The 21,210-nt window shown below is 54.1% G+C and overlaps 2 protein-coding genes across 3 annotated transcripts in view; both read right to left on the bottom strand.

The window, feature by feature from the left end:
• LOC119843039 overlaps positions 1 to 21,210 on the bottom strand; it is a 338,482-nt gene that overhangs the window by 81,707 nt on the left and 235,565 nt on the right. The gene's annotated exons all lie outside the window — the stretch shown is intronic.
• The window catches only part of LOC119842518 (butyrophilin subfamily 1 member A1-like), a 47,935-nt gene continuing 30,113 nt past the window's right edge, over positions 3,389 to 21,210 (bottom strand). For both annotated transcript variants that reach the window (XM_038370786.2, XM_043496826.1), the window contains 4 exons: positions 18,600 to 18,620; positions 17,417 to 17,422; positions 17,296 to 17,322; positions 3,389 to 4,524 (listed from right to left, as the gene is read on the bottom strand). In XM_038370786.2, the coding sequence (XP_038226714.1) occupies positions 3,992 to 4,524; positions 17,296 to 17,322; positions 17,417 to 17,422; positions 18,600 to 18,620 (587 nt within the window). In that variant the 3' untranslated portion in view covers positions 3,389 to 3,991. The remainder of the gene's footprint in view (positions 4,525 to 17,295; positions 17,323 to 17,416; positions 17,423 to 18,599; positions 18,621 to 21,210) is intronic.

Genomic DNA, 21,210 nt, shown 5'->3' with positions numbered 1-21,210 from the left:
GCTCTCTATAACACTGATAGAGAGATATGCACAGCTGTTCACTCCCCCAGGTATTAATCACTTACTCTGGGTTTATTAATAAACAAAAGTGATTTTATTAAGTATAAGAAGCAAGATTCAAGTGGTTTGAAATAATAACAGACAGAGCAAGGAAGGTCACAAAAGTAAAATAAAACAAAATGCAAGTCTAAGCCTAATACATTAAGAAAGTGATTACAAGTAATATCTCGCCCTCAAAGATATTCCAATAAGCATACTTCACAGACAGGATTCTTTCCTAGCCCAATCCTTTTCAGACCAAAGCTGTAGTTTATGGCCTGGGTCCAGCAATCTTGAGCCAGCTGAAGACAAAATGGAGGGGTTTCCAGAGCCTTTTATATTCTCTGCCTTGTGGGAGGAAACCCCTTTGCAAGATTACATCAGCTAGATGGATTTTGGAGCCACATGGGCAAATCACATGTCCATGAATGATTCAGATTTCTGCAGGCTGACACCAATTTTTACATGTTAGTTTAGCACATGTGGATTGGTGTCTCCCACAGTTCATTGTTAGTCAAGTACTTCCAATTTACTTGAATAGTCGTCACAACAGGTGGGCTCACCCTCCTTTATGTGTTTCCCGCAGCAAATACTTAACATACTAGAATAGAGCCAATGCTCATAACTTTAGATATGAAAATGATACATGCATACAAATAGGATGAATATATTCAGTAGATCATAACCTTTTCAGGGGTATGTTACATGGTATATTTAGCATAAAGCATATCTCAGTTATGTCACATTCATAAGCATATTTCCATAAAACATATGGAGTGCAACATCACAGTGCAGTCACCCCCAAGTATCATGTTCAGCTCTTTGGAGAACAGGCAGGTCATGCTGGCAAAACTGGAGCGGCGGTTTGCCTCCCGCACCTTGTGATATGCATTCTGCAGCTTCTTCGCTTTCACCCTGCACTGCACTGCATCCTGGTCATGGCCCCTTTTGGCCATGGCCCTTGATATCTGTCCATAAGTATCGTAATTCTTATGGCTGGAGCGCAGCTGGGACTGCACAGCCTCCTCTTCCCAAACACTGATCTGGTCTAGCACCTCAGCATTGCTCCATGCTTGGGATCGCCTGGAGGCATGGTCATCTGGAAAGATGTGCAGAGAGCGCTCCACGCCTTGCTGAGCAATTAGGAAGGGGACTTGCAAAATTCCCAGAGAATTTAAATGGCAGGTTTGACGTTTGGTCACCTGAGGCCAGGGCAGTAGAGCTCACAGTGATGACCAGAGTGGCTAGAACAGGCATTGTGGGACATGTCCCGGAGGCTGATGAGAGCACAGCAGTAGACCAGGGCATCCACATTGCCACCGTGGCACTTTAGCTTGTGCGCAGAAAGCTCTAAGCCTCTCATCGAGGTGGATTTTCAGGAGTGCTCCAGCCGCAGAGTCGGGGCACTCTATGTGCCTTGCCAGTGTGGACACCCTCGAGAGTTATAGTGCCCGGGACTGATTTAATGCGCTCCAACTTGACAGCACGTGAGGTGGAGAAGAAGACATGTAAAACATCAACATGGCTGTCCAGAGCAGATACTGGCAGATCTGGGTTCTGAATATAACAATGAGGTAACAGTTTATATTTGGTGTTATTTTCACTACATGGTCACCTACACAATCATGGTCGTGTGACAGGGGACTGTTAGCAGCGACAAACTGAGCCCTTTGGAAGCCAGCAGCCTGGTCACTGAGAGCACCGAGGGCACTGGGTGCAGTTAGAGTAGGAGGGACTGAGTAGTTTGGGTTTGGAAGGTTAAAAGGGATCACTTGCACCTGTAGGGAGCCCTGGTGAGATCATTAGCTCAGCACTGAGAAGAAAGCAACAGTATATGTAACTGCTGCTATCTTGTCATGCACGATAAATGGTAATAAAGACACTTGGTGGAGGTTCCCCAGCAGACTACCTGCTGCTTAATCCACACAGAGGTCTGCCAGCCAGGGGTTGCAGGAACTGATGCAGGAGCATTCATAGTTAGAAATTTAAAAACGAACATTGCCTGCAATCTCTTAATGAGATTTCATGCTGGAAATTGTTAGTGACAGCACACTTTTATGTCTTGTCAGATATGTTGTATATTAACATAGTTTCTACTATTTGCAGACATATTTTCCCATGTAATAACACAATAAGATTGGATAAGAAACCACAGTAATTATACATAATTCAATGGGAAATAGGGAAAGGAATGCAGATATTTCTGAAGGAAATTTTAGGGAAAAATTATTTTTAGATTAATATTTCCCCATGTTAAAAACTAGGAAAAACAGATAGCTTCAGCAGCCCATGCCACCTAGACACCAGCAGACTGGATAAAAACACAAATGAATCCATCACAAGATGATTTTAGGGTATTTATTTTCAAATAATCAAGGTATGTTTAGGGCACGAATGCATTTTCAAAACTGAATTATTACACTGAAAATATTCATAACACATCACATTTAAAACAAGAAGTAGTCCTAGCAATGCCATGTGATGTGTCTCCCCTCATACTCTGCTCAGCTAGCTCTTCAGGAAATGACATTCAATTGCAAGGAATTAGACCAATCAGTCACTATTTGTACACATCATTCAAGAAGGTGGTGAACAGAGAATCCAGAGGAACTGTGATGAATTTCCTGGAGCAACTTTACTTTCTTTGTACTCTAAACTTCACAGGACAACAAAAAATATCACCCTTTCAACTGATTTATGGCTGAGAAGAAAGGTTTCCCAATAAAGCTTTATCAAATTTCATGTTATGAGCCATTAAGTGCCAGTATCTTTAATACAATTAAGTTAAATTGTGATGATTCAGTAAAGGAATACAACCCCTTCTCTATTTTTTTTTTTACCAAAATACCATTTGTTGTATCCTTAGAACCAAGAACATGAAGAGCCCGGCCCTACATTGAAATCAAGAGTGGACACTGACAGTACATTGGCTGCAAATAATATTTCTAAAGAAAAATAAACTAAAAAAAGGATATTGTAGAAGTGATTTCTATCTATAGGAAGATAGCGTTTGAGGTTCGGGACCGTGTTTTATTAATTGATGTGAGAACAAGAAAGGAAGGGCTATGTCTTGATTACCGATGATATGTAGCTAGAAAGTTAAAAATCACATGAATTCATGCTGACAGAAGTACAAAAATTCTTTTATAATCTTGTGTGAGTTAACTTAAGTATATTGCTTAATTAATTCTATAGTTTTTTACCTATTCATTTTCAAAGGTGTAGTGCGGGAGGTGGGTGTATGTGCGCTGCCTTCCAGAGAGAACCAGTCAAGACAATAAAGAGAGAGAGCCAGAGAGCGAGGGCAATTGCACATGTGTGTAGTTGTGATGTTTATGACACACGTACATTGTAACTGAACAGCCCAGGCTGACAGTTTTTAATAATTATTTTGATAAGATACATAGTTTGGATTTCCTGAAATGACACAGTTGAAATACAAGTGAAGCCATGGAGAGAAGTTAAACCTCAATATAGATTTGAGGGAAGAATCAAGAAATAAAAGGCAAGAATTCCATTCCTGAAAATATGTTCAGATGCTTGTTTCTGAAGCACAGTTGAAATGTCAGTGGAAATGCTTTGGTTTTACAATAACATTTTCTCGTTTCGAGTAAACTTTGTTTTTCATATTTTGCATTGAGATTTCACGGGGGAGAAAATGGTGAGGCGTGAATGATCCCGCCCCCGCCATCGGCTACCCCGGGCCGGGGAGGGCAGCAAAACCCACTCGCGGCCTGGCCGCATTTCTTACCAGCACCGCCCTGTGCCGGGGTGGGGCAAACCCGGGGGGGATCTGTCCGGCTCCTTCCAGCGGGTGGGTCCCACTCACCAGCCGGGGCGGGGGTTCCCGGGGCCCGGTTTTCTCCTCCTGCGTCCGCTCAGCGCAGAAACTCCGGCAGCTGCAGGAACCGGCCCCCGCCACTGGGGGGCGGGAGGAGCCGCGGGGCCGGTGTCAGGGTCCGAGATTCCCCCCGGCCGGGGCGATGATCAGCGGAGCCGCGCCGTACCAGTGGCAGAAATAAGGGCGGAGCGTCCCGGAGAAGGTGCCGGTGAAGGTGAAGAGATGGGACCCGTCAGTCACATTGTAAAACGAGACCTCGCCCGCCTCGTCGTCCAGGAAAATCCCCACCCGGCCGGGCCGGACGCTCACGGGGAGGGGGGTCCGGGGGTCGGTGAGGGCCTCGTATCTCCCGTCCCTGAGCCGCACCGCCCAGTATCCAGCCTCCGGTGTGAGTGTGACCCCCCCCTTCCTGCGCACGGATTCCCTACAGACCCCCAGGTCCCAGCCCGTCTCGTCTCCCACCCCCACCTCCCAGTAACGCCTCCCGCCCGCGAACCGCTCCGCGCCCAGGACACAGGGGTAACCATCGAATCTCTCGGGGTTGTTGCGCCGAGTCCGTCGTTTGTCTCCGCGGCTCACACGTTTCCGATCCTCAGACAGGACGAGCCAGGGATTTGCCGTGTCTGGATCCAGGGTCACGTCCGCTGGGGAGAGAGTCACCGAGTCAGGGCCGGGGCCGGGGCGGGTCGCTGGGCTGGAAGCGAAATTAACCGGCAGCCCCGTTCATCGCTGTGCGGGGAGGGGGGGGGGTTGCCCGGGGGGAGCCAGGGCCCCTCTGCCTGTGGGGAAATGGCAGACGCCGGGGCAGGGGGGGCGGGCAGCAGAGGGATGGGGGAGGGGACAGCTTGATGCTGGGGGAGGGGCAGGTGATGGGGCAGAGGGGGGCAGGCACAAGGGCAGTGGGGGGGCAAGAGGAGCCGGCACCAGGAAGGCAGGGGGGCAAAGTGGGGCAGGTTTGAAGGGGCTTCACGGGGTGAGGGGTGGGGCAAAGGGAGGGGCAGACACCAGAGCAAGGGGGGGCAAGGGAAGGGGGGCACCAGGAGGACAGGGGCGGGGGAAGGGAAGAGCAGGTTTCAGGGGTGAGCGGAGGGGTGGGTGCCAGGGCAGAAGAAGGGGACGGACCCCAGGGGCACAGGGATGCAAGGGAAGGGGCCGGCACCAGGGGCACAGGGGTGTGAGGGAATGGGGGGAGCTCCAATGGGGTGGGGAGGGGGAAGGAGGAGTGGGGCAAGCACTGGGGAGGCAGAGGGTGGGTAGAAGAAGGGGCTGGCACCAGGGGAAAACGACGTTGCAGGGGAAAGCACAGGTGACAAGGGGAGGAAGAGGGCTGAGGGGTAGGGCAGGTGCCAGAGGGCCATGGAGGGGGCAAGGGGTGGGGCAGACCCCAGGGGGAAACAGGGACCGAGAGAAGGGGCAGTCAGCAAGGGGGAGAGGGGCATGATGGTAGGGGTGGCTGCTAGTGGGGCCGGGGAAGGAGGGCGAGGGAAGGGCTATTGTCCAGGAGGGAAGCAGGGGCTGATCAGACGGGCAGACAGGAGAGGGGTGGGCACCAGGGGGCAGAGTGGGGGAAGGGAACAGGTGCACACAGGGGTTAGAAAGTGGGGTGTGGAGAAGGGCAGGCCCTAGGGGGGCACAGGGGTGTGGAGATGTGGGCACCAGGGGGACAGAGGGAGGATCAGGGGAGGGGTGGGACCCAGAGGTTAGGAGAGGGTGTGGGGAAGGGTGGGCACCAGGGGGGCAGAGATAGGGGGAAGGAAGATCTGACACCTGGGGGCCCAAAGTGGGTCAAGGGAAGGGCTTTTCACCAGGTGGTGAAAGAGGGGGCAAAGGAAGGGGCAGGCACCATGGAGGCAGATGGGGGCGAGGGTAGAGATGGGACTCAGGGGGGCAGAGGAAGAGTGAACAGAGGGGCTGGCACCAGGGCACTAGAGGGGGGTGAGGGGTGCAGGTGTCAGGAAGTCAGAGGGGGCGACAGGAGCGGCTGGGGGGAGAACTAAGGGGGAAGGGGAGGGGGTACAAGGGAAGGGGCAGGCACCAGAGGGTGAGGGGGCAAGGGAAGGGGCTTGTGCCAGAGGGTGAGGGGAGGGATGGGGTCAGAGACAGGCATTGGCAGGACAGAGTGGGGGAGAGGTGGGCACTGGGGGGCAGTGGTGTGGCATGGGATGGGTCAAGCACAGGGGCAAATGAAGGGTGAGGGAAGGGTGGTCATCAAAAGGTGGGAGGGCAAGGGAAGAGGGTGTGAGATGGGGGTTAGAGGGGCACGAGTGGGGCATGAAAGTCAGGGAGCAGAGGGGACGAGCAGATGGGCAGGCAGCAATGGGACGGGGGAGGGGCAGGCGCCAGGGGGACAGACGTGCGGCATGGAAAGGGGCAGGCACTGTGGCCAACAAGGGGCAAGAGGAGGTATTGGGGGATAGAAGGGGCAAGGGAAGAGGTGGATTCCTAACGGGCAGGGGAAGGGGCAGGTGCTGGGGGACAGGAGGGGGAAAGGATGGGGCAGGAAAAGGAGAGAAGGGGGAGGGGAGCAGTGGGTGCTAGGAGCAGGATAGTGTGAAAGCAGGGTAGGCACCAGGACGGCAGGGAATGGGAGAAGTCATGGGTGATGGGGCAGAGGATGGTGGGAGGGAGCACCTGGGAAAAAGGGGGCAAGGGGAGGGGCAGATACAAGGAGGGCTGAGGGGGGAGGGGTGGGCACCAGGGGGCATAGAGGGGTAAGGGGAGAGGCAGGGCAGGTGGAGAGAGGGTGTTAGGAGAGGGGGTTGGGAAGGGGCAGGAGCCAGAGGGTCAGAGTGGGGCTAGAGGAGGGGTGGGCACAGGGGAGCAAGGGAAGGCGGGGCCAGGGGGGCAGAGAAGATGCGGAGAGGTGCCGGTGCCAGGAGCACTGAGGGGAGTGAGAAGAGCAGGAGCCAGGACAACAGAGGAGGGTGAAAGATGGGGTGGGCACTAGGGGCAGATGGGGAGGAGGGGAGAGCTGGGATTCGTGAGCCGGGGGGAAAGCAGAGAGCAGAGGCCAGGGAGTAGGGGAGTGAAGTGATGGGTGGGAACCAGGTGCAAAGAGTGTTTGGAAAAGGAGGCAGCTGCCAGCCCAGGAGGGCAGGGTGAAAAGGGGGGTGGGCTCCAGGGGGTCAGAGGTAGGTGGAGGGCGGGGGCATGTGACAGGGCAGGGGCCATGTGACAAAGTGGGTGGAGTGGGGACCATGGGAGCAGAAAGGGGGTGAAGGGAAGGGATGGGGCAAAGTGGAGCCAGGGAGGATAGAATTAGGGGCCAGGTGGGCACAGAGGTTGGGGGAAGGGTGGGGCAGGAGCTAGGGGCCCGAGGGCAATGAGGAGATTGGCAGGTGCCAGGGGGCAGAGAGGGGTGAAGGGGGAGGCCTGCATCTCTGTTGCTTTGGGGCCATGTGTGGTTGGTTTGTTACTAAGAGCAGGTTGGCGCCGTCCCCACATACACTGGCCAGGCAGCCCTGCCCCAGCGGTGGAGCTGGGACTCTCCATGCTGGCTGGCCCCACGGGCACCACCTTCCAACCAGGCAAACCCCACAGCCGGCCCCTCCCTTTGCCCAGACCAGCCCCTCCCCCAGGCCATGGGAAGTGGATCTGGGCTTGGCTCCTGGGTGGGGCCAGGACAGTGGGGGGATGCTTGGAGGTGTAACTGGGTAATGGGGGGAACAGGGGACATTACTAATGAGGCCGGGACAGTGGGGAGGGAGGGGGCATTTCCCCACTTCCTGCCCCTTCCATCTGGGAGAAGCTGCACCAGGAGCCAGTCCCGGTTCACATCCACGCAGCGCGTCTGCAGCAGGGTTTTGCATGGGGGCACCGACATGCCTGAGACAATGGTGTACCAGGGCCATAACCCCTCCCCTCACTGGGGTTATGGATCAGTAATTACAGGGTCAATGAAGCAGAGAAGCTCACTCTGGGCTCCCAGGTGGGGCCTGACCCACTGAGCTGCAGGGCCATTCTCACTCCCACGCTCTGGCCCAGTGCCCATGGCAGTGTTTAGGTACAGGGGGAATCTTCAGCAGGAGAGAATGAGGGAGCCTCATGTCAGACTCCTGGAGCCCAGCGGTTCCAGCCCTCACCTGACGGGGGGAAACCCCCATTCCAATTCCTTCCTCAATATCACACGGGGGGATTGAACCTGGGACTCCCAGCTGACAGCCCAGCCACTGGGCTAAAAGCTAGAAGGGAAGTGGTGGCACCTTCTTCTGTTTTTCAAACTATTCAGCAAACTCAACATGGATTTGCAAAATTTCAGTCGATCCAAAATAATATTTTGCAGCAAATAAACTATTTGTCCAAAACATTTCACCCAGCTCCACTTCAAACTTGTCTGAACAACTTCGGAGCCTAAACCCCAGTGACTTGCAATGAGTGACTGTCAACATCCCCAGCAATGCAGAGTTAAGAAACACCCCAGAGCAGATGTTAAATTTGCCCTGGGTAGGAAAATTCTCCCCCCACAGCTCCTGATCTCACCCCAAAAATCAGGTTGAAAATGGAGTCTCGGCTCCAGCCTGAACTCTCTGCTCAGAGTGTTTTCTCCCCTGGACTCTGCGAGCAGCACAGACCCGCTGCAGCTGCTCCTGGGCATCTCCCAGAGCGGATTATGGTCCCAGAGACCGTCTCAGAGTCCCAGGGCTCAGGTGTCTCCATCTAACAACTGTGCCAGCCACCCCCCTTGCTCTCATTAACCAGCCTTGGGTCAGACATGCTGGGAACTTTCACACCCAGACTCTGGAGACACTTTGGGTTCGTCTACACAGTCTGTGGCTGCAAGTCTCAGAGCCGAGTGGACAGACTGAGGTTTGTGGGGCTCCTGCTATGGGGCCAAATATAGTCGTACAGACCTTCTGGCTCAGGCTGGAGCTGAGGCTCTGAAGCCCAGGGAATAAATGGGGGCTTCAAACCCAGGCTCCAGCCCCAGACACAACATCGACACAGCTGTGTTTAATGCTGTAGCACAAACCGCACAAGCCGATGTCTGTCACCCCGGCTCTGAGACTTGCCCAGGAGGGCTGACAGAGCAGCACGGCACAGACACCTTACATATCGGAGGGACATTCACTCTCCCAAGCTGGTGTCTGGAGGGCCAGCAACAGCCGTGGGTGTTCCAGCTCCCATTGCTGGGAGTGCTCAGGTACCCACAGCAACACACTGAGGAGGGCCAGTAACTGGAAAAAGTCACCCTGACCCACCGCAGACAGGGCTGGTCCATTGCTGTGCACTGACTGTGGGCAGGACGGGCATCTAAGATGAGCCTGCCTCCAGGAGCAAAGATGGGGAGGCTGGCCTGGTTTCCCAGAACACTCGGGGAACAGGGGAATCGCAGGTTATTAAAGACACCCCGCCCTTGGTAGAAAAATCCCCCCCCCCGACCCTGATCTCACCCCTACATCAGGCTGAAAATGGAGACTTGGCTCCAGCCTGAAATCTCTGTCCAGAGAGATTTGTCCCAGGGACTCTGCAAGTGGCACAGACCATCTGTAGCAGCACCTAGGTGTCTCCCAGAACGGATAATGGTCCCAGAGACCGTCTCAGAGCCCCAAGGCTCAGGTGTCTCCATCTAACAACTACACCAGCCACCCCCCTCGTTCTCATTAACTGGCCCTGGGTCAAACATGTTGGGAACATTCACACCCAGAGTCTGGAGACACTTTGGGTTAGTCTACACAGCCCGCAGCAGCAAGTCCCAGAGCCGGGACAACAGACTGAGGTTTGTGGGGCTCCTGCTATGGCACTAAAAAGAGCCTTACAGACCTTTGGACTCAGTCTGAATTTCGGGCTCTTAAGCTCAGGGAGCAGGGGGGCTTCAAACCCAAGCTCCAGCCCCAGACACAACATCGACACAGCTGTGTTTAATGCTGTCGCACAAACTGCACGAACCAAAGTCTGTCACCCCGGCTCTGAGACTCGCCCAGGAGGGCTGACGGAGCAGCACGGCACAGACACCTTTCATGATGGTGGGACATTCACTCTCCCAAGCTGGTGTCTGGAGGGCCAGCAACAGTCAAGGGTGTTCCAGCTCCCATTGCTAGAAGTGCCCAGGCACCCACAGTGACGCCCTGAGGAGGGCCAGTGACTGGAAAGAGTCACCCTGACCCACCACAGACAGGGTTGGTCCAATGCTGTGCACTGACTGTGGCCAGGATGGGCACATAAGATGGGGCTGCCTCCAGGAGCAAAGATGGGGAGACTGGCCTGGTTTCCCAGAACACTCGGGGAACAGGGGAGTCCCAGGTTATTAAAGACACCCTGCCATGGGGTGCAGGTCAGGCCCAGGACTGTGGGAACCCCATTTTGGGCTGGGAAAAGTGACCTCCCCCCCAGGGTTAATTTGTTTTGACTGCAGGGAAAAGGGACACATAAAAAGATGCTGCCCTATAAGAACTTTGGATTTTGGGCAGAGGAAAAGCAGGAAGAGTTTCTAGTACTGGGTAAAAGGGGTAGCTAAGAAAGCAGGCCCTGGGGTATAAGCTTCAGAGGGAGAGGCCAGCCATGGGTTTCAGACATTCCTCTGCTTACCAGGGATACCTTAGCCTCGCTCCCAGATTCAAAGCTTAGGAACTGGGGTCCTTTGAGTAGCTTTCTCCAGGAGCCTGAAAGGATTCCTTTGGAAAATGATCCAACCAGCAGCTTAGTGGACAGCTGGATCTCTGGGCCAGGGGAGCTGGGGCAGAAGCTAAATGTGATGCAGCATTTCTGGTGGTCCCAGGAGAGGGGTGTGACTAGAGCTCTGACAGGGCTATTGAACAGCTTTATAATTTGCAGGCCCAGGTGCGGGTTTTCTTATTGAAACTGGCCAAGCAACAGGAGCAAACCCAATGATCAGAGGACGGGCAGAAGGAGCAACTCGCAGAGCAGGAGAGAAGCCATCAGGTTGAGGCTGCAGAGAGCAAACAGGTCAAGGCACTGAAAAAGAAACAGGGCGTTCGACAGAAGAAATTCTGCTCTAGCTCCCAAGAAGCCCAGCCATTGAAGATTAAGCTCCAGCACCTGCTTAAGCAAAGGACTGATGAGATTCTTGGAATGGAGCAGAAACTCACAGCTGCTGAATGTACCGAGTGCCAGACACCACACCACAGGGAGGAAGCGGCAGTTGGAATTGCCAGTACATATGATCAAGGAGCCCTGGCCCTAGAAGAGAAGTAGCACCTGGAGACTGGAATAGTTCAGCCATTCGAGGTGCAAAGCAACAGGGAGATGGGGAACAACAGTCTCAAGGCAGCAAAGCTGCAGGTAGTCAAGGTAGAAAATGAGCCATGCAAGAGGAAAGTTACCCAGGAGCCAAAACTGAAAAGGCTTGAACAAGCCGTAGGCCTTGTGAAGGAGGGGCCTGGAAAGGGCTACAGGATGTGAGTGGTGTGCCTGGGAAACTAGAGCAGGGTTTGCTGGGACACAGGAGCCTGCCACACTGGTTAGAAGGAAGAAACCTGGAGAACTTGAAACAGAGGGCATCTGCAACTGAGCTGGGAGGTGAGATTCCCAGCTCACGTAAATGTACCTGCACTAACTCTGCTCAGGCTAGCACACTAAAGGTAGCAGTGTAGCCCGGCTAGGAAGGGCAGCTCGGGCCAGCTGCCTGAGTACGTACCAAGGGGGGCTGTGCGGGTTTCTACTCAGGCAGGTAGCTGAAGCTGTCACCTGTGCTACCCTGACCACATGGCTATTGTTAGGTGCTAGCTCAGCTACATCTACATGAGCTGGGAATCACATCTCTTAGATCAAATGTAGACGTTTGCTAATAGAGGAGAAGGAGCAGCTCCTGGAATAAGTTAAAGAACTAGACAGACTAAAGCTGAGGGCTCAGGAGAGGGCAGAGGTGCAGCCTGAGGGGTCTGATAAGTGTGCGATAAGAGAGAGCCAGCAGTAAATCACCAGGAGGCTGCATTTACACAGGGAAGTGCAGTGATGCTGTGGGTGTCCTGGGAGGCTTTTAAGTGGATCACGCACTGAAGGACTGGATGTTGACAGGCATAGATACAGAGGTGCTGGCTACAAAGGAAGCTGCACCAGTGGCTGTGTCCTTTACAGCGACCCAGCAACCCCACCCACTAATGGACTGGGAAGAGCTAGAAGAAAAGGTTGCTGCAGCTGAGGGGAGCAGGGCAGAAGGCCTTGCACAGCTGAACATCCTCCAGGCCCAAGGCTGAGGCCCTGCAGGAGCTAGAGGAGATGCGCTGACAAGGGACTAGATCTCAGCCCAAGCCATCTAGTGGCAACCGGAGCAGGAACCACTGGAAGGAGCCTGTCTCAGCACTGGAAGGTGACCGGGGAACAACAGTATTTGTTGTTGCAGAAGGAGCTGACTAAGTTCCAGAACCAGCTTAAGATTGAGTGTGGAATGAAGCCCAGCTCTGAGACACATACAAAGCAGGAGAAGCCAGAGGCCTTGTGGAAAGAGATGAAATTATGTCAGAGAGAGAAGGCGCAGCTTCTCCAGAAAACAGAGCAGCTGTACAGCGAGGTACACCAGCCGGCTGTACACAAGGACAGCGCTGAGCTGGGTGCAGAGGTACAGGCCCATCGTGTGGAAGATGGACTGTCTGAGATGGGGATTGCACCTGCTGGAGGGAAAAGCCACCGTAAAAACACAGGTCCAAGAGGAAGTTGCAATAGAAAAGGAAGAGACTGGGGACCTCTCCCCCAGAGACCTGAAAGAGCAGCACAAATCCCAAATCAGAGCTAGGCTAAAACGAAGTCCATCCTACAGGAAAAGGGGAGGAGCAGAAAGGCACTTTCCCAGCTGCTAACATTACACCCAGCCATGTGGGCAGAGGAGGATCTGAAATGTGCTCCCAGAGCTCATTTACTGAAGGCTGCAGGAAAAAAATACTGTGCTCAGTAATAATTAGAGATGCTAATAATGAGCTATCTGAATGAAAGACAAACTTAACTCCAAATGGTGTGTGTGAGTGTGTCCTGGGAGGCAGCTGTTGGAGGGACCTTGTAGCTAGGTGTAGCAGACCTTATTTAAGCTAACCTGAGCCAGACCTGGCAGAGTATTAAAGGGTCTTGTGATGAGCACATCTGGTGTGTATCTGGCTCCAGAGGACACTCTGTAGCCAGCTTGTATCTTCCACAGCATCATGACGTCAATGGTGGAAGCCTGGTGCTTTATTGACGACTGCTGCTATGGCCAGAGGGCCTGACACACAGAGTACAAGTTGTTCTGAACTACACCATGCTGAAGACTATGCGGGATTTTGCCTATCACATGAGCTACACAGGACTGTGGGGAACACAACTCCTGGTCTCTTCATTTTTTCACAATTCAGTGGCGAGAATAAAAATATGACCAAGGGCCTTGTAGGTTTCCTTGTGGCAGAAGGGCAGGAAGTACCCCCTGGCTGCAGAACATCACCAAGTGTTAGCCACGGTCAAGCTTGCCTTTAGGTAGACCGGGGAAGGGAGGTCATGGGGGCTGGCCCTTTAAGGGGAGTCAGGGACCAGCCTACCTGTGACAGGCTCCTCTAAGGGAGAACCAGCCAACCCAGCCCCACCTGGAAGTAATGAAAACCCTAGATGGCTGGTTGGCAGCTAAACCGCTAATGAGCCTGATAAAGGGTTAGCAGGGCTCAACTGAAGGGATCCTAGAAAGAGGAAACTGCTGAGGAGAAAGGATCCCAGGAGAGCTCACAGAGCAAGGAGCCTGGAAGGGGTCTGCCCAGAGAGAGGGGCTCTTCTAAGGGTGAGGAGCTGCCAGAGAGGACATTGATAGAAACAGCAGCCGTATGAGGACAGAGGCCTGTAGGTGAGGGCTGCAGGGAACAAAGGTACAGTCTGAACTGAACCCAGCTCTAGGAAGGAGGGCTGGGGGCTCCTGACTTGAGGAGAGTGAGGACCTTGAATTAGAGCTAGAGGCTGGAGTAGAGTGAAGGAAAAGATTTTATTTTGTGGTTTACTGGGACTCAGAGTGGACCCCAGTAGGGAACTTTTGTCTCAGCCCTTTTGAACTGTGGGGAGCAGTTTAAGGAGGGCTGAAGAGAGTAAACTGAGGCAGGGCAGTTGCAGGGCCACCCAGAGCCGGCTGAGGGTGGTATGTGAGGGTTCCACCCCATGATGAGTCTACACAATTGTCCCCCATTTAACAGAACTGCTGTTCCCCAGGCAGACAGAACCTCGCTTTCTCCAGTCTGTCTGTTTGGGCTCAATGGAGCCTGCGTCCCTGAGTGAAAACCTGGAGCAACTGAGCACAGGGTGGTGCCTCCCACCTGACTCCTGGTCTCCCCATCCCAGCTCCCAGGCTGGTCCCTCTTGCCTGCAGCATGCGGCTGTCTCTGAGCCTGCTGCCTCTGTCCTTTGGGTGCCCCTGCCCTGGGGGTACTGAGCCCCCTGACGGCTGGATATTTAACTGGGAGTGACCCGGGGCCCAGCACGGAGCCAGCAAGGTCACTACAATACTCTGTCAGACCCAGCCAAACAGGCCCAAGGGTGCACTTGGATCCTTGCACCATCTCTGCATTTGCTGCTCCCCTTGCTGGGCCTTGTCCGCACTCAGACCGGGAGCCCTTTGGGGCCGGCAGCCCCTTGTTCTGTCTCTGCAGCGCCTGGCTCACACATGGGCACTCACTGCCCAGCCCGTAAGGTCTGCATGACAGCACGGGGCCTTCCCCATTGCACATGGAACCCTGGTTACTCTGCCCCACAGATTCATCCAGTGACTCCCCCGAGCTGCCAGACCTGGGTCCCTGGGGTCAGAGCGCGGGCGGTCGAGTGGCACTGACTGGCCAGGGCTGGTGGGGTGGGTGGAAGGAAAGGGTTAATCCCAGTGCGGTGGCACTTTGCTGCCCAGCCCTGGCTGGTCTCTGCCCTCTGGGTGCAGCACAGGGCGTGTCTCTGAGCAGGTCCCTGCCCACTCGCCTGGCCATTTGCCCCAGACACAGAGAATCCGGTGCCGAGGGAGGAGCAGCCCCAGCAGCGCCGCATTGGCCCTGGCATGGGCGGAGCCTGCGAGCTCAGTGGCAGTGGCAGAGAGAGGGGGCTCAGCTAGGCAGAGCTGCAGGTGAGTGGTCAGCGCTGGGGCAACAGGCCGGGCTGGGTCAGGGGCTGGGAGCTCTGGCAGTAAGAGCATGGTACCAGCACCAATGGCCCTGGCCAGCCGGGAGCGGCCAGCGAGTCTCTCAGGGCCTAGGATGCTGCCCAAGACAGGGCAGCTGGGGTTGGAGGGCGGGAGTTGCAGGAGGCTCCCCTGGGGCTGGAGATTCCCTAGAATGATGCATCGAGGCTCAGGGGCCTGGGGTGTGCAATGGCCCAGAGAGCCCAGCCATGCCCAGGGCCCCGTGGCCATAGACTGCACTGGGCTGGATGCAGCAAGGGCGGGGAGGGAAGCAGGGCTGGCAGTGGCAGGGGTCTGAAATAACCCAGAAGGAACATTTGGCTTTCCTGACTCTAGCCTTGCCCTGCCATTCTGTCCTGATCGCTGCCACCAACTCCTCCTCCTCCTCACTCTGGCCCAGCACATAAAAAACAATGGCTCTCCTTTTAGGTTCTTTTGCAACAAATTATCTAAGTATATGAATGTGCCGATGGAGGTTCTATAGCATCTCTGTCTACCTTCCTGAGCTGGGGTGTGTGACTTTGCTAAATGTGCTAATAAACTATTTGTAAATCTAAGAGAGTTCCTATAGTGTGAGTGTCGCAGCTGTGCACAGTGGGGTTCCCAACTATGTAATGATTTAAATAATACGGGGCCTGATCTTGGGACAAAACCGTTCAACCCTAAAGTGATTACTTACGAATTTTTAGTTGTCAGTATAATCAATATAGAATCTCTAGATCTAGCTACAGGCCCCCTCACACCCACTGCCGTCCCCGTCACTGGCTCTGCTCCTTGTCCCCACCCCTGGGCTCCGCCCTGCCCACCCTTCACTTGACACCTCCTGCTGCTCCCCCACTACCAGCCCCACTCACCCTCCTTCTCCCTTTGTTCCTTTCTCCCACCAGCTCCCCCTACACCCCGAACAAACTCCCTGCTGCTGAGCATCATCCAACTACCTCCTCCTCCTTCCTGCCTCAGAACCCCCTGCTCTCACCCGGCTTCCCAGCTCCCACTGCCCCCCACACTCCTGTACTGCTTTAATTCACACACCCAGGCACTGGGCACTAGGACCTTGCACATATGCACTGTGCATGTCCTATGGTGGCACATGAGACCCAAGCTCTGTGACAGTCCCCTGGCCTTACGGGGCTCTGCTCCCCAAACCCTCCCTGTCACTGCCCTTGCCTAGCCAGTCCAGTGTCCTGTCTATGACTGGAGTAGTGAATGGATGCTCTTGTGGTTAAGATGGTGACCTAGGAACCAGCAGATCTAGGCACAGCTTTGTCACAGCAGGGGGTAGTCAGGGCTTGTGGTCTCTGGGAGGAGACCTGATGGGAGGCTTCTCCTCTTTCCCTTGGAAGCAGGTGTGAAAGTAATTTAAATTTCTTACAGGTACTGTCCTATGGCAAACGCCCCTTGGGGAGGGGGCTTGGGGCGGGGGGTGGGGCAGCCCCACCTAGGGACTGTGTGTGCTGGCTTGGCCCCACCAGGGCTGGGGCCTCATCCCCAGCTGTCTGGCATTGGGGCGGGGGGTCAGGAGTGGTGGTGGTTTGGGCTCCTGTGGGGGAGGAGGGTAGAAGGGGAGGGAGCAAGCAGAAGGGAAGGGATGGGCTGCCCATGCCCAGCACCACCCAGTTTTACCATGCTGGCAGCATCCAGAGCCCTGCCCCCAGCCAGCCAATCGCTGGTCTAATTCACACACCGGCTTATTTTCTCCTCTACTTGGAAGTAAATTTAAGGACTTGTCTACATGGTGGGGTGGGGGGAAAGCCCTGAATAGCTAGTCCAGAACAGCTAATCAGCACTAACTGCCTGTGCAGACACTCTTATTCCATGCTAAGAGTGCCCTTGTCTGCTTTGGGTTAATCCACATTGGAAGAATACAAGTGCAGAATATTCCACATTAGCTACTCTGGGCTCTTCCCCATGAATTCCCAATGCTGAGAAGCCCTAAGTGTGGGGAGAGGAGGTTTAAATTCCTTTTCCTCACCCCAGCAACCTTTCTAGAGTCACCAGCTGCCCCTCTGCCCTCCACCCACTCTCTGCCACTGCATCCAGCCGGTTGGATAAGCTCATCAACTGGATGTTTCTGCCAGACAATGGTCAGTATTGAAATAAACAATGTATTAACTAGAGGCTATAAAATAGCAACAGAGAGCAGTTAAACAATTATCTCTTTGCACCAGCTCCCCGCTTCCCCCAGCAGGTACCCTACGGGGTGCGTGAATAAACAAGTTCCTCAAAGTTTCACACAGACAATCACATTTTGCCCAACCCCTTAGATATTGTGAGACCTGAAAGAAAAGTGAGCAGTGACTGAGTATCCCAGAGGAATAGGTCTGAGTGCGACTGCGGCAGTATCAGCATTAGTTACCTGCATATCCTTGGGCTCTGGTGAGTCCTAAAATAATCAGAAACAAGAATTTACACAAATGAAATGCAGACTCAGAAGTCACATACTGTGAAAAACAAACCACACAACCAAAACAGCTTACCCAGTTCTGCAAGAGGGTCCATGGGAATGAGAGGAGAGAAAAGGGAAAAAAGAATATAAATGAATCAACAGTAGAGATTTTCAGTAACAGAAGTGCCCAGTTCTAACCTTGCATTACATTGGCTTCAGTGGGAATTTGCCTGAGTAAGGACAGCAGGATTGGGCTCCTAACCACTAGTTATGACTTCTCCTTTATTTCATCTGATCCTGAAAACCCTCCCCCCAGAAATCAGTGGAACCGCACTTGTGGGGCTCACTCACGTGAGTCGGGGGGAAGAATGGGGCCATTAGTGATAAGGGTCCCAGTTCTTTCCCCTGCTCCGGTCGCTGTGTGCCCAGATGGTGCAGGCTGGCTGGAATCAGGCCCTGGACATCAGAGAATTCCCCTGCCATAGGGAGAGCCCAGCTGGTGTAAAGCAGCATAGCTGGCACCTGTGTCAACTGCCCCCCCCCCCACCCCCATCCTGGTGTAGGGGGAGTGTCGGAGTTGAGAGGAGGTATGCTGGGCAGAACAGAGCACATCACCAATTCTCAGGGACCACAGCAAGCTGGAGCAAATTAGAGCAACCCCTGGGGCAGCCTGAGAACCAGGGAGCCATAACCAGCTCCCTCCCCACCCTAAGCAGGTCCCGGCCCAGCAGAGAACCTGGGCCGGCAGCTCAAAGAACGCTTCCTTCATAAATGTCTCCATCATCTGGGTGATGCTGGGTGACCCCAAGGGATACTGAACGCCTGCAACTCCTGCCACCTTTAGTGGGATCAGACCCACATGCCTGATCCTATAGCTGCTGTGTGTGTAAGCCAACAGGGCCCAATCCTGCTTCAAGGAGACCTATGGATGTGGGAGAACATCCATGGAAAGTTCACCGGGCTGGGCCCTATTGGTATAAAAGAATCCTTGTTCTCGTTACAGGGTCTCTCAGGTGTCAGTAAGTGACGTTTGTTTGTTTACTTTTTAAGGGTATTTCCAAGGTTTAATGTTGTGAAATATAAAACTGTAATATTTCAAAACCCAAAATTTCTCATCCATTATGTCTGGGTAATATCAGGATTTCCCCTGGTCGTGTATGTTACCTGTCTCAGTAACACATTAATGTTTGACACAAACACGTCTTTGCACACACAGCTCTGAGGGTTCCTTTTCCAATTTAAAGCATAATCAAAACTAGTACAAATGCCCTTACCTTTCGCTGCCTCGTATTCCGCTGGAAAGTCAAAGACATCGGGAGTTAATGCTGAGTCTCAAAACTTAATGGGCAGCAGTCAAGCTAAAAGCGACGTCTCCCTCACTGGTGATACGAGTGTTTTGAAAGATTTGTCCATAAGACACTAAGCAGAGCACAGCCCAGGAGCTGGCTTCTTATGGGCGAATGGACTTAAGCTGTCCTGACCCAGCTGTTAGATCTACTACGTTATAAACCTCAGATACTGGAAGGTAAACCTGGCCCAGAGAGCAGGGCTTCCTGGCTCCATGTCATTACTTGTCTCTGGCCATGCCACATTGTTCCCTGAAACCCTCCCCCTGCAACCTTCCCCTCTTCATCCCCCGTCCTCTGCACAGACACACACACTTTTAACCCCCACCCCAGGCCATATCTCCATATCCCAGGGCCAGTCTCCTGCCACACTGCACATTGTTATTTGCATTCCAGTTGCATCTAGAGGTTGCACTCTGAACTGGACCCTACTGAGCTGGGTCCTGTATAGTCACACTCAGCACTAGATCCTGTACACACTCACTCAGGGCCAGGCCCCACTGTGGTAGGTCCTGTACGCACACTCTCAGGGCTGGGACCCACTGGGCTACATCCCGTATGCATACACAGTGCCAGGCCCCATGGTGCTAGGATCTGTACACACACACTCAGGGCCAGGCCCCATGGTGCTAGATCCAGTACACACACACTCAGGGCTAGGTGCTGTGCACACATTCCTGGGCGGGCCCCACTGTGCTAGGTTCTGTACATCCACACACACCCAGGGCCGGGCTTCTCTGAGCTAGGTCCTGTATGCACACAGAGTGCCAGGCCCCATGGTGCTAGGTCCTGTACACACACACTCCGGGCCAGGCCCACCACGTGCCCAGCCAGGAGAGATTCCAGGGGCCACAGCACAGCTGGGTTTGGAGGAGGGATTGGAGAGAGGAGAAGGGGGCAGCTTTATTAATACTGAGGGGATGTTTTTCCCTGCATGGAGTGGGAGGGGGAGAAAACATTGAGGTGTTAAAGGGAGAAGCAGATAGGCGGGTGACCCAGGCTGCGGGTGACCAGACATCCTAATATTAGGGGCTTTGTCTTATAAATGCAACTATTCCCCCACTCCCACCCCCGCACAAAATAAAGTGTCCAGATTTTACACACTATCTGTCACCCTACCTAGGCTGCCAGGAGAAAAAAAAATAAAAAGCCCAGCGGCAGTACAGCTCCCCCTGGAAGTGGTGCCGAGGATGATGGTCCTGCTGGCCCACCCCTGGAACCAGCCCCGTGCGCCCATCCCTAGAACTGGCCATCGCTGGTAGAGGGAAGGCGGCGCCAATCGCTCAGACAGGGTGGTACTAAATGTTGAGTTGAGGGGCCTAAAGGCAAAGACAAGGAGCTTGGGCTGGAGGGGGCCTCAGTGGAATTAAGTGGAGGATGTGGCAGGACAGACGAGCCTGAGGGCTGTGCCTAGCAACTGTGGTTTGGATGCAGCTGAGGGGACAAAGCGGCTGGCGTCAAGGCCAGACAGGAGGAGATCACAGCAGTGGAGGTGTGAGATGATGGGGTGAATGAGAGCCTGGGCTGTTCGGAGAGACACAAGAGGCTGTATCTGTGCTGTGTTATACACGCAGGAGCAAGGAGACTGGGGTGAGGTCAGGACATGGGGGCCTAGAGAGAGGCTGAGTCAGAGACAATGTCTAGATTGACGGGGCTGATGGAGATGTTGTTGGGGTGGCCAACACTATATTTCAAAAATACAGGACAGTTTTTTTCTCCCCAACCCCAACCCCAACCCCTGACCTGAGCCTACATCATGGAGTGGTTCTCCCAGCCAAGGCAGGGGAAATACTCCCCAGCCCTTCCCATAAGGAGACACCTCGAGCAGGGCTCAGACCCCAGGCCTCACACTCTGCTCTGGGATCCCTGTAGCCAGCTCAGGCCTCACACCCCACCTCAGGACCACAATCCCTGGCCCACAGAAGGGTCAGAGATCCTGGTACCTAGCTCGGGGCAGCCCAGTGTGTGGGATGGGAGGCGGGAAGGCAGGGAGAGCTGTCACAGCCCCCTGCCTCGGGGAGGGCTCGTGATGTTATCCAAAGAGATGAAGAAACTAGGAAGTGGGGTGGGCTGTGAGGGGGCCGGAAGAGCTTTAAGCTTAAGTTGCCCTCTGGACATCGACGAGGAGGAGCTGTCAGACAGGCTGAGATGTGGGATGGGAGGCCCGGGAACAGAGCAAGAGTTTGAGAGTCACTGGCATAGAGTTGGTATCTGATGCCATGAGTGTCCATAAGAACCACTAGGGACAAGCACTGAGCTTTGGGGGTTGTGCTGTGAAAGAGGGAGACAGGAAGAAACCGACCCAACAGAACAGACACCGAGAGGGATTAATGAGGCAGGAGGAGAACTGGGAGAGGAGGGAGCTGTGAAAGGCGAGGATTGAATGGAGATAGGAATGGTCAGGCCTGCCGACAGCAATTCCGGGCCCCAGGGCAGAATATTGGGCCCCCACGCACACACAAGCTGCACCCATGAAGACATTGTCCACCTGACATTTGGGCAGTGCTGCTGGCTGTGCTGTTGGGCTTGCTCTTCTAGC

Source organism: Dermochelys coriacea, chromosome 14, assembly GCF_009764565.3.
Source record: "Dermochelys coriacea isolate rDerCor1 chromosome 14, rDerCor1.pri.v4, whole genome shotgun sequence".
Taxonomy (NCBI): Eukaryota; Metazoa; Chordata; order Testudines; family Dermochelyidae; genus Dermochelys; species Dermochelys coriacea.
This window is presented reverse-complemented; position numbering and strand designations above follow the sequence as displayed.